Source organism: Halictus rubicundus, chromosome 14, assembly GCF_050948215.1.
Source record: "Halictus rubicundus isolate RS-2024b chromosome 14, iyHalRubi1_principal, whole genome shotgun sequence".
Lineage (NCBI taxonomy): Eukaryota > Metazoa > Arthropoda > Insecta > Hymenoptera > Halictidae > Halictus > Halictus rubicundus.
In genome coordinates, this window is record NC_135162.1 from 12,158,200 (window position 1) to 12,171,407 (window position 13,208).

General features: G+C 37.7%; 3 protein-coding genes across 4 annotated transcripts; 1 reads left to right on the top strand and 2 right to left on the bottom strand.

The window, feature by feature from the left end:
- Positions 1-1,105: 1,105 nt before the first annotated feature.
- On the bottom strand, positions 1,106-3,703 carry LOC143360800 (5'-deoxynucleotidase HDDC2). The gene is made up of 5 exons (XM_076799930.1): positions 3,566-3,703; positions 3,239-3,465; positions 2,748-2,872; positions 2,481-2,649; positions 1,106-1,894 (listed from the first exon to the last, which is right to left on the bottom strand). The coding sequence occupies exons 2-5, from the start codon at positions 3,287-3,289 to the stop codon at positions 1,664-1,666; spliced, it is 576 nt and encodes a 191-aa protein (XP_076656045.1). The 5' UTR covers positions 3,290-3,465; positions 3,566-3,703; the 3' UTR covers positions 1,106-1,663.
- Positions 3,704-5,371: 1,668 nt separating this feature from the next.
- LOC143360979 (V-type proton ATPase catalytic subunit A) lies at positions 5,372-10,086 on the top strand. Its single transcript, XM_076800206.1, has 12 exons — positions 5,372-5,585; positions 6,384-6,499; positions 6,574-6,686; positions 6,777-7,142; positions 7,237-7,293; positions 7,387-7,481; positions 7,558-7,829; positions 7,942-8,125; positions 8,200-8,317; positions 8,429-8,709; positions 8,785-8,974; positions 9,062-10,086. Exons 2-12 carry the CDS (start codon positions 6,418-6,420, stop codon positions 9,152-9,154), a joined length of 1,851 nt encoding a protein of 616 aa, XP_076656321.1. The 5' UTR covers positions 5,372-5,585; positions 6,384-6,417; the 3' UTR covers positions 9,155-10,086.
- Positions 9,980-12,881, bottom strand: LOC143360981 (upstream stimulatory factor 1). 2 transcript variants are annotated; one of them, XM_076800207.1, is made up of 6 exons: positions 12,606-12,881; positions 12,474-12,539; positions 12,329-12,399; positions 11,931-12,211; positions 11,671-11,838; positions 9,980-11,586 (listed from the first exon to the last, which is right to left on the bottom strand). In XM_076800207.1, exons 1-6 carry the CDS (start codon positions 12,644-12,646, stop codon positions 11,365-11,367), a joined length of 849 nt encoding a protein of 282 aa, XP_076656322.1. In that variant the 5' UTR covers positions 12,647-12,881; the 3' UTR covers positions 9,980-11,364. The 2 variants fall into 2 exon arrangements, with proteins under 2 accessions (XP_076656322.1, XP_076656323.1); XM_076800208.1 differs by lacking the exon at positions 12,474-12,539 and having other exon boundaries at positions 12,606-12,876.
- Positions 12,882-13,208: the final 327 nt, after the last annotated feature.

Genomic DNA, 13,208 nt, shown 5'->3' on the forward strand with positions numbered 1-13,208 from the left:
GCAATCGTTCACGTGTACTTACTTACATACATATACATGTGTGTAGTATGTACACACATATATCGATCGAGCGTTGCACGTGCACGCTTCCTACCAATTTTCTTTTCTTCGCTTAAGTATTTTTATGGGTACATACACCGCGATCAGTTCGTGCTCCCCTCTTCCGCATAAAAATGTGATTCACGATTGCACACGTTTCAGGATTCGGTACGATGTACAGTTCGCCTCAAAAATACCAGACCTGCGCGGCGTGAAAGTATCGAAATCACAGGTTCAAAAAATAAAGCTTCCACGAATTTATTTTGAAAATTGTAGCACAGCACTCGCTGCGTGTTACACCAGACCAATGCAATGCGTTTTTTATTTTTCGGAAACCTTATGCATTTATGTTTTCATATTAGCAAACTGCTCTGCGTTTAATTCCTTCCTTTTCCTCGAAATTTTAATATTTCTTATTATCAGCGACGCTATTGGCTCTGAAAACTTTAAACTAGTTTCAACAAATTTAGCGCATTTCATATTCCAATTGTAATTCCACTGATGAGTTTTTACCGATTTCGTCAAATATTTTATATGAATCGATTTGCTTGCTGATCGAATGTACAACGCTATTGCGAAAAACTCGTTACATACAACAAAATTACCAACAAAGTCTAAGTCTAATTAGAGGGATACTTTTGTAACTAACTGTACATATATAGTATGTAATTGGAGTCGGCTAGTTGCCCTTGTACACGAATATAATTTCCGATCGAACCGATTGAAATATTGACAAAACACCTGTTCACACGTTCACTAGTTGTGCAACTGGCATAGCGAAACCTATTGTAGATTCCCTTTATATACAGGGATATGTACAGCAAGATCGAATTTGTCCGTACACTGTTGAATTCGTCTGTTTTAAGTTTAATTATACAATAAGTTCGATTAGCTTTTTCTTTTGTTTTTTTGTTTTTGTTCACGTTATAATAATCGGCTTGCGAACCGTGTATATATAATCACAAACAAATTATCAACAGAATTATAACTCTCAATTTCGGTGCTTTAAGTAAACATTGTGATCGTGATTAGTACATGCTAAAGAAAATAATTAAACATTGACATTATTCCAAATATTCTTGCTTTTTATTGCGCTACAAAGCAACACGAACAAAAATTTAGTTACACAATAAGGAATAAGTTTCCCTTACTTAATAAAATTTTATTATTTATGATAAGTACTTAATGATAAATTAACTTAGAATTGAATATAAGCAATATCGTTTCGTTTCATCGATAAAACATATTATTATTAATTAAATAAATGTTTTTATCTTTAATTGTGAAAATTAAATCATCTTTTAAATAAATATATAACACTATACTAAGAAAACATGTGACACTGATGTGACATGTGACAATAACTTTTGCCACTTGCGGGAAAAGTACGTATCTCTACAGAAGACTCATCATTGTCTGTGAAGAATGATACATTGCTATTATAGGTCTTTATCATTCCTATATATCAGATAATAATGATAATAATTAAAAAAAAAAAAATAATAAGACCGATATCAATTCTTCTGTACAGTAAACCTTAAAGGTCTATGACTCTGTAATATCTGAATAAAATTTAACGGAATAAACATATTTCAATGATTAGCTTTCTAAAAACCTCCCGTTCTCATTTCGAATTAGATGAACTGCGACATAGAGCTTCCCGTTTCGCTGTGATTTCAGATGCCATTTTGTTAATGAAAGGATGTCTGATTTTTCCATTGGTCGACTCGAAGAACTCCTCTAATACGCCGGGAACGTTGTCTCTCTTCTCATACTCAAACGCTTGCATTATTAAATCTAGTCTGTCCAAGTCCTTCACATACTTTGCTTCGGGAGATTCTTGTTTTTCATATTCCTATATGAACGCAGCACATTATTTTAGAACAAGGTCATTCAAAATGGGGGCCAACACTTAAAATTAAAAGATAGATAGCAGCTATTAACTGGAAGAAAAAGCTCTAATAAATGCGGGTAAGAGTTAAAATTCGTCAATGTTTTAGCACAACAGGACAAAACGAATTATCCGCTCTTTTCATATTTTACATAAACATGTTATAGCACTAGAAACTTTGCTACTATTGTAGAAGGGGCGTGAGGCGTGAGGTATGCTTGTGTGCGTGAGGTTCGCCTACGGTAAGAATGCTGTGTGTGCGTGCGAGTGTCCGTTGGCCCCCACGAATCGTAAGATTAACGGTCAACGCGGCGATGAACAAAACACGATCAGCGGAGGTCACGTGGTCGACGCCGAACGCAGAGAAGGCAGTCTTTCGACGAACCGTGTCCGAAAAGTATGTACAACGTATGCTCTAAGCTCTATTAAATAATTGTTAATCCTCCTAAGACTTTACTCTCTTACACTGCATACAATAATAGAATAATAATAATACGAACTGAACATAACTTGTCACAGCGGAATGATTGAACTTTTAAATGGATCTTACCCTAAACATCTCCAGTATCGTTGGTCCCTTATTTCCCAGGAGTTTACAAATCTTTTCCATGGCTGCATCTTCTCGCCTGTGTTTCTCATCCGGTGAAACACCGCAGTAAGGTGTTATATCTCCTACAATGCACTCTGCCAAATCATGGATTAAAGCCATCTGCATGATTCTACGCGTACAAAGAAATTTGCATAATTAATAGAATTCGAAACACGACTAGTCTTAGTCTAAGCGACCAGGCTCAAACAATATAATACCATTTCATACTTGACTTTGTCCAATTGTTCGTCATTGTCCACCAAGAAGGATAACATGGCCATTCGATACATGTGTCCTGCGATTGTCTCTGGATCAGGTATGTTTCTGATGACCCATCCTGCCCTCTTCATATGCTTGAACCGTAAACATGCGATAAATTTACGCAAAACTATAAAATTATACGGAAATTCTAAAAGTGCAGCTTTGGTGTTTTTAGTGAAAACCGCGAACCAGCAATTTTTTACAGTTACAGTTATTATAAACTGAGAAAATTATTACATAAGAAATGTATACGATGATGCAGCAACGATAGCACCGTCAACAGTAGGAAATCAGCCCGATCACAGCTGGTCAGGATTGCCAAAAATGAACACTCCTAAATATGTATGTACATAGGTATACATATGTCGTTTGCACGCGTTTACCGAATCTATACGAGTTTATATTTGTCACAGTGCTGCCTCGTGACATCTCTTGTCGTCAACGACTCGCTCACTCACCTTCAATCGTCCAATTAATTCCATGAATTCTTGCAAATTCTGGAGGTCCATGTTAAACAACGAATAGTTCGCAGTTCCTCGCTCGGATGAATAATAAAAATTCAATGCGAACTCGAATGTTTTCGATCGCGTGTTTTCGCTCTGTTGTTTGGACTACGCGCGCAATCCCCAAGTTACAATACAAACTCAACGTCGAAATGGCAACACGTTCAAGAGGTTCGGCTGTTCTGTAAACGAATAGTAATACTTTACAGTCCGTCAATCACAAAACTTGCAATCCGCGTATGCATCTGTAGTCGATGCATTCGAATGAATTATTTGTCTGACCTGTCCTGACAATAAGTAGGTTCGAAACAGCTTGAAACGTCTACGGTAGACTCCCTAGTCAGTGGTGAGATATTGGCCAACTTTTCTCGCGCATGCGCGCCCAAAACAGTAACACATCTGTATTACGAGGAAAAGGTATTGGGGCAGTGATATTGGCGGAAAAGTACCGGAATAATCTCTTCCGAGAAGAGACGAGTGTTCTACGAGTTTATGATAAGTTATTGTTAATATTTTATTATAGAATGACAGCTAATATTGGAGAAGGAGCTACAAAGAGGCGTAGAGTTCGCCAATTCAAAATCAAATCATATCAATTTCGAAAAATTTTGCAGGGTGATCGAGGTACCCTATTTTATCCAGAATTTTACTTTACTGAGGCTGAAATCGCCGCGCATGCGCGAGAAAAGTTGGCCGATATCTCACCGCTGCTCCCTGCCTGTCCCTGCCAGAAAACGGTCTTCCCCTACTCTAACTCTAACTTCGTTGTCACAAAAAAGGTGGGAGTCCTCTGACTTGTGCGAGAGCCCTGGAGAGCCCCCACTCGGTCTCGTGAACGGAACGGAAGTTAAATTACGTAACGGTTTATGCGAATGTGTTTAGAAACCCATACCACAGAATACACGGTATTCCGTGTCCATACATACATAGATTCGTGAAAACATAGATGGCGTTTTTACTTTTCCACAATTTCACGCAAACTCGTAATCGAACGAATATCGAATAACGAACCTTGAAAACAGTAACATATAGCTTCATTCCTATTAATTATTAACATGGACATTGATGTTCGTTCCTAAAGTATCTATATAGATTATTATAGAATTTATATTTTCTACAGGATGTTCGGCAACAGACAGAAAATTTCGAAAATGGTTATCGAGACTTTGTTCTTAAATTATTAAAAATCAAAATGAACCAATAGTGGCGCGTGTCTCTGCGTTTCACACGATGCGTCGCTACTATTGGCGTATCAGGAAGATTTTGAATCATTAATAACTGAAAAACAAAGCTAAAATCGCAATTTCGTATTCTTGATTTTGGTCTTGTATATTGTCCTGAAAAATCGTGTTTTTAGTTTTCCCCCAGTTGTTACCGAACACCCTGTATAAGAACAAATATCAAAAGATATCAAATTTAACGCATACTTTGTTGCAGTAAAATTCTCTGCAACTAAATTGAATTAATTTCGAATGAATTATCAAAGAAACTTTAACGTATCTTGCGTTAAGGGAGCTTTCATTTGACACAGTGGTACTTGTAATCCTATTTTTATTCGTGTTAGTAAGCGGATCTACTTATTCGACAAGGATCCTCAAAAACCTATATAGTTTATTGTAATTATAGCAGTAATGTATAACCGCGCCTTGGTGCCTGCTAATTTTAACCAGTTCTCCGTGGTTCCGTTGAACATATGACTTATATATGGAATTTATAATTGCCGCGTTAGTTTCTCCGAATATAACTTCCTTGCAATAGTAAGTATTCACACAGAACTTGCAAAACTTGTAAAATCAATTACACTGTTCATTTTGATTAAAAAACTACATTGTATATAAAAATCTCCGCGATGAAGTATATATATATATTGTATTGGTTTACTTTCAGTTTAGCTATATCAAAAATATTTATCGTTCTTCGTTTTATGCTCTTTCATAAGAATGGGACATTGTCGTAAGGGTATTGCGTGTTAAACAGTAAAAATATGCGAGTTACGGATAAGTGCAAAACGTATACGCATTGTGTAAATACGAAGACAAATACATATTTGGGTCTCCACCTGCACGTCTCCACAGAAGTTATATACGTATATACAAGAACTGTCGCCTCCTGTTGGGAAATTCGAGAAGTTCCTCACGATTCCGTACACTTGTAAATTCGCCCATAGCCTCGAAACGGGCTGATAATTGTAAACCAGCACATCGTTCAGTCAGCTGACCTGTCTTGTGATAGCAGCCAGCCTCGTCTCCGAAGCTTGACTTGCTGTTGTAGAGTGGGCTTACTTCGATACATTGCACGTCTGGTAAGTTCTTTAATCGTCACTTATCTCGTTCACTGTGCGTTACCTCGATTTACTATAGAGTAGGCAGTATCGAAACAATTTCATTCTGTGTAGAGCGTGCCAAAGATTTTCGACAAAAAGACTGGCGCGTACAGGTATCGATCGTGCCAGTTTGAATGCGCCATCGTTTCTCGATCAGCAGCGGTAGAATTTATGTTTCGCTTCGTCTGTAATCTCGTGTGTATCGGATTTTTCAGAGAGCCTTGCAACGGCCAAATTAAACCTTTCCGCGTGGACGATCGATGGACAAGTATCTCGATACTGAATCGACGTTCTGTTAGGCGAGCAGACGTCTCGCGCGGGCTTAAAGAGGGCTACGCCTACTTTTTAAATGAACTGCTCACGTGAATTTAACGATGAACGGATGCGCTAGCTGACACCGAGTCTTCCCGAGTTTAGTTTAAAGCACATTTCACCTCACAGTACTTGCTAAAACATTCGACTCGAGTAAACTGTTCACGATCCTCGTCTTTTTTATCATTGTTTCCTTAGAATTGTCCGTGTCTCGAAGCATTTGATCGGTTTCGATCAGACGTCAGATCGAAGTGGTACAAGTTCGATAAAATATGAATTTATTTGTAGCTTCGAAAAACTCAATGTTATCGAAATTGAATCTTTTTCCATAATTTTAAGCTACTGAAATATTGATTTTAAATATTTTATATATGTATATGTATATGTATACGATAAATATTATGCGTTTTATATATCACTACCAAATCTAATTCGCTTGTATCGTATAATGCAAAATACTTTCAGCTGTCGAGTGGTTTTAATCGAATAACGATTCACAATGACGAGCCGTGGGTTGCCAAAAATTAGCAAGGAGGAGAAGGAGGGTAAATTTGGCTATGTATACGCAGTGTCTGGTCCTGGTTAGTACACGAATAATTAATTCGATTTACAAGCTTTGTTCTTTCGTACGTTTCATTTATTCGATCGCTTGTAGTCGTTACTGCCGAGAAGATGTCAGGATCGGCTATGTACGAATTGGTCAGAGTAGGATATTACGAACTGGTTGGAGAAATTATTCGATTGGAGGGTGATATGGCCACCATTCAGGTATCGTACATTTTTCATAAATATAGACGAAATTAGTTAGAAATTAATTAGAAGACAGTCTTAGTACATTATTCGTTCGTGTTTTATTAGGTATACGAAGAAACCAGCGGCGTGACAGTCGGCGATCCTGTTCTCCGTACAGGCAAACCATTGTCCGTGGAATTAGGTCCTGGCATTCTTGGCAGCATTTTTGATGGTATACAGCGTCCGCTAAAGGATATCAACGAACTTACCAGCTCTATTTACATCCCAAAGGGTGTCAATGTGCCATGTCTGTCGAGATCCGCAACTTGGGAATTCAATCCGCTAAATATAAAGAGTGGAAGCCATATCACAGGAGGAGATTTGTACGGTGTGGTTTATGAAAATACATTGGTGAAGCATAGAATGATTTTACCACCGAAGAGTAAAGGAACCGTCACATATATTGCACCTGCTGGAAACTACTCTGTCAATGTAAGCTATGTTCTTCCATAACGTCGCCTAATAACCTACACTCTACATAATCTAATGTAGTACAGCTGGATCAATGTGTTTGCGTGTTTTCTAGGATGTTGTATTGGAAGCAGAATTTGATGGCGAAATGCAGAAGTACACTATGCTTCAGGTACTCATTCCTATTTAACCATGTAGATATAATATTATAATGGGTTGTACGATTTGACTAATATATGTATAATGGTAACACGTCTGCATGCAGGTATGGCCGGTACGTCAACCTCGTCCTGTTACTGAAAAATTGCCAGCTAACCATCCTTTGCTCACTGGCCAAAGAGTCTTGGACTCCCTCTTCCCGTAAGGACTTGGCTTCTTGCTTCCATGTCCACTCGAAAGTAAACAGATTCACCGGTAGTATCTCTTCAACTTGTAGATGTGTCCAAGGTGGAACTACGGCAATCCCAGGTGCCTTCGGTTGCGGTAAAACTGTAATCTCGCAAGCTTTGTCCAAGTATTCCAACTCCGATGTTATCATTTACGTTGGTTGCGGAGAACGTGGTAACGAAATGTCCGAAGTACTTCGTGACTTCCCTGAACTAACTGTAGAAATCGATGGCGTCACCGAGTCCATTATGAAGCGTACAGCTTTGGTCGCTAATACCTCCAACATGCCTGTAGCTGCACGTGAAGCATCCATTTACACCGGTATGTGTACAGTTAGTAATAGAAACATATAAAAATACAATATTATTTACTCGAACATGTTTTTCGAAACACATTGTACGAAGGCGCTACATATTATTTTCTCATTGGTCAGGTATCACTCTATCAGAGTACTTCAGAGATATGGGTTACAATGTTTCGATGATGGCGGATTCAACATCTCGTTGGGCCGAAGCGCTTCGTGAAATCTCCGGTCGATTGGCTGAAATGCCTGCAGATTCCGGATATCCGGCTTATCTTGGAGCTCGTCTGGCTAGCTTCTACGAACGCGCAGGAAGGTGAATAGAATTTTAAGAAAGCCGGTTGCTTCGTAATGCCTTTATGTTATTAATGTTGAGCATATTCTTTTCAGAGTAAAATGCTTGGGCAATCCCGATCGTGAAGGTTCAGTCAGTATAGTAGGTGCTGTATCACCACCCGGCGGTGACTTCTCCGACCCCGTTACCAGTGCAACTCTTGGCATCGTACAGGTATCGATATAATGTTTCTCTATACTCTGTGGTACTTTTTCTAGAAGCAAACAGCATACAGTTTCGATCATTGTGGATTTGAAACCATTGCAATGTTATTCGCTTTTTCAGGTGTTCTGGGGTCTTGATAAGAAGCTTGCTCAGCGCAAACATTTCCCGTCCATTAACTGGCTCATTTCGTACAGTAAGTACTTAAGAGCTTTGGACGACTTCTATGACAAGAACTTCCCCGAATTCGTTCCTCTTCGAACGAAAGTGAAGGAGATCCTGCAAGAAGAAGAAGATTTGTCCGAGATTGTACAGTTAGTTGGTAAAGCGTCTCTCGCGGAGACAGACAAAATTACTCTGGAGGTTGCAAAACTTCTGAAAGACGACTTTCTGCAACAAAACAGGTATCAAACTTGTTTCCCAAGCACTCGGCCGTTTAAAGACAATCATTAATATTAACGACGAACCCTTTCTTACAGCTACTCTCCATACGATCGGTTCTGTCCATTTTATAAAACTGTGGGAATGTTACGAAACATGATTGCATTCTATGATATGGCGAGGCATGCAGTCGAGTCTACAGCGCAATCAGACAATAAAATAACATGGAATGTTATTAGGGACAGTATGGGGAATATTCTGTATCAGCTGAGTTCCATGAAATTCAAGGTAAACGATTATTATTGAAAAATCCATAGACTATTGAAAACGTAAATTCAAGTAATTAAATTTCATATATCTTTTCTTACTTTTCAGGATCCTGTTAAAGATGGCGAAGCAAAGATTAGAGCTGACTTTGATCAGTTACACGAAGATATCCAACAAGCGTTTAGAAATCTAGAAGATTAATTATCAGATGCAATCATACAAACATAATTTCTCCACGTGAACGTTCAGGAGTCTTGTGCTGGTCATTTAAGGATGTCCTGGATCTGCTGGGGAGAAAAAAAACAAAAAAATATATATAAATAAATATATATATATATATATAAACAGGCATTCATAATCACGTATCGCACGCTAAGTTGTTATAATAGTTTCAATATTTACGAGAGAAAAAAATTGTATATAAAAAATTACAAATATAAAATCTACTATAACCATATGTGTATTAACTAACATTTAACGTAAAATCGTACGTGATAGTTGTTGCAATAATGTGTAGGACGTCCTTAAATGTGTTTCCAGCCCATGAGCATTAATTTAAGTGTTATAATGAATTACTTCTGAACATTGAAATGGAAATTCTGGTTATTTAGTAGACTGCGGATGATTATGTGAATTTCCATATTTTTCGATTAGTTTACAAAGATATGAATGAACTGTTTATAAGGGTTTTGTTATGTTAGAGATATGATACTGTTCAATTACATCGATGTTCTTATATAATATGTATAATTGCATAAAATCCGCAGTCTAGTAATTCGTATGAAATTGTCAGAAAAGAACGAGTTATCCAGAAGAATAATAAAGCTTCCGGTTACATTTTCTTTGACGCTAATGGAGGGTAACTTATGAAAAGCACGAAGAGCAGAGAAACTTTTGTATGTATGTAAAATGAGATTAAAAAGAGCACCGTAAGAAGCTTTCCATTCATCCGTACGCGAAAGTATACATATATAAAGTTAACGATGTGCTTAAATATTTTTGTTGTTGCATGGGATGATATGGCAGCTTTTTACAGAGAATGGAATTTCAATTGAAGAGTATTAAATATTGTATTATAAATAGCGTATTATGTAAACATATTAAAAACGGCAAACGCAGACGTTATATAAAAAGTAGATGTTACTTTAAACGTTTAAACGTTACAAACCATGGTCTGAAAGTTTAAGAAATGTGTCAAAATATTAAACTGTTAAGATGCAGGATCTTTTGTCGTTGAAGAAAAGAAAGTATAAAGAAAGATGCATCGCAAACAGTGTTCCAGTAACTTCAACATTTCCATTGTAACATATGTAAAAACAAATAAAGACTATGTATTAAAAAGTACAACAAAAAGTGGTTGTTCTTTCGCAATCATAGAGGTACGAGGCAGAAAATGATAACACTGGACTTCGTTAAATTTCATTTTAATAATAATATTATTATTATATAACAATAACCTCGCCTTATATACATCAACGATATATTACAAACCTGCGTTTACTTTTCAATTATTCCGATGCCCTCATTTCGTGGCGTTCAGAATTTCAGATTGAAAAAAATATGTTTATTGCTATATGCATATGTATATGCATATGTACACATACGTGTATATATACATATTTAACTATACATACACATCCATAGGTGTACGAATAATCTATATTACATTCTCAGTCCCTAATTCATTTCATCAAGTCCCTACTTTATACTCGTGAAAATAGTATTAAAAATAAAAAATATTTAACGTTCTTTGTCATTTCTCAGTCGTCATATCCTGTATTGTAATTTTATCGTTAATGTCCCAACGAAACTTATATTTGGTTGTTCATTTATCTTTTTAAAATTAACCCTGCCTTCAGTAATCTAAAATCGCATAAATCAAACGCTTCAAATCAATGCACATCATTCACAGCCTTGGCTCGTTCACGTAAGCGAGACAATTCAATCCAATGTATTATATATGCACATACACAAACAAGATCGTTTTAAATCCTAGGTCCTACAAAGAATAGTCGTAACTTCCGACATTACTGTTGTAATCTTATAATGTAAAATTGCACTAAAGACACGTCAATTTGAAATTTCGTCCTCGTACTTATCGAGATAAGTATAGTCAATTTCGTGAATCGAAACTTGGTTCTCTTCTAAATTGAAGTATCCTATAGGCATGAATTCATTTTATAAAATTCATAGGGATAAGAAGATATTTACACGTCGATATAATCGCAAATGTAGTTACGACTATACCATTATTAGGACCATTTTATACATTTCGAAGAATATAAAGAATCCAATATGACGAAACTTTTTATGGCTTTTGAGAAAAGAGAAATCATAAGAGTAAATACTTCGTCAGCTTATGTACCCTAATATTTACAAAAAGAAGCACTGCATTACAACCTAATAATTCTTTAGGGACTCAAATGAACAACGTCAACATTAGTTCCTGTGGTAGATGATATCTGAGACCTGAGTTGAAGGTTCTCCCGTTTCAACTGTGCCACAAGTTGCTTCAACGCGGTAATCTCTTGTCGCAGTTTTTCGTTATCACGCAGACACTGACTTAATCCTTGATTAGCCGCTCGTAACTCTCCTATGTATTCGCAAGCTTTTGCCAGAATTCCCCCTTTGCTCTATACAAAGAAAAGTAAAAATAGAGAACGTTTTATTAACATTCGTTGGTAATCGTGAAATTTAAATAACGTTTCATTCGTTACCTGAGTTTCATAGTTTGCTTTGCCTTCACCGCTGCTACCGGTTCCATTTGCATTTGTAGTAGCATTGCATTCGGGTATAATTTTTCCTAATTTTGTAATCCAATTGTTTATTTTATCTCTTCGCCGACGTTCCACTTCGTTATGGGTTGCCCTTCTTCTATCGTCTCTCTGTAACGTATGGAGCGAATACATGTAAATTACATAGCTAGAAGTCCGAAATACTATTTTGACCAAAAATTCGGAAAGCATAACAATCGTACTTTTTTTAATCCGGTTGTACAATTCCTTGGTGTTTCTATTTGTAAAGTAGTTGTCCTGGGAACCAATGATCTAGGAGTCGGGGCACTGGTGAAAACATCGTTAGCATTCCCAATAACATAAAACTGGCCGTTCAACGGGGATGTTAGGACCTGTACAGTATTATTTCCTGGTTGAGCGACTGGCAAGTCTATTTCATTACCAGCAGCGGTACTATTCAACTGTACCACTCTATATGCCAAAGCTTCTTGGTAGCGCATTCCATCTTCTCCAACAGTTTCTCCTAGAAAGATTTAATCTTGATATTAGAAAGGTGATTATAATCGCGCCGATAAAACATCCATGTGAAATGATGAAAAACTGATATTTGAAATCGAAAATTAACTCAAGCTATATTTACCTTCGCAGTCGACGATTTCCGCCTCCTCGATAACAATTCCTGTGTCCCCTTCCTCCTTCGTGTTAATAGTGCTGTAAAAGAAGCGTAGTCTACGTTGAAGAATGGATATGCAACGTGTCTATAGGATTACGTCTATGCCTATTACTTCCACGACCGTTGTCCTAAGTCTTGTAAGTGCGCACTGTGCACTACGTGATGACCTTGAGGAGACCTCGACCGAAACAGGAGGGATAGGTGTTCGCATTATCAGCCAGTCGATATTTAACATAAACACTACCTGACATCCTGCTGTTCGAGGTGCTGCTCCAATATATCCATTTTTTTTCTACCAAAAACGTTTGAATTTGTCAAAATTCACGTGAGCTGGTCACGGGACACGGCAACGAGGTCATGTGGTGCACAAGATGGCGTTCGCCGACTGCAACGCCACCTTACACTCTTCGAGTGAACTCAATTTTGAATTCCATGTCGATACCGATTAATGATATACATATCAATTTACACCAGGCTTCGGAATTAATAGCAATTCTCGAGGCAGTTTCGAGCATCGAGGGCTACGCCCCCTTTACCTGGCCGCGCGTTTTCTCTCGCTCCCCGCTCCCCGCTCCCCGCTCCCCGTGACAGGTGACAGCCCTTACTATACGAACTGCGCGTGCTGCGTTCGGTGCGGTTCAAGGCGGCACCCGTATCAATAGATCTTCACATCACCCCTCAGATATTTACTATTGACAGTGATATCATCCGCTGTACGCCTATTCCACTTCGTCGCATGATTATTAATTACGAAGCCTGCCCTATGTATATACTTTCGATATATTCGGTACTCACCAATCGACACTAACCAATCCGAGCAACTTGTTTCTAAGAACACCGGCGGCAT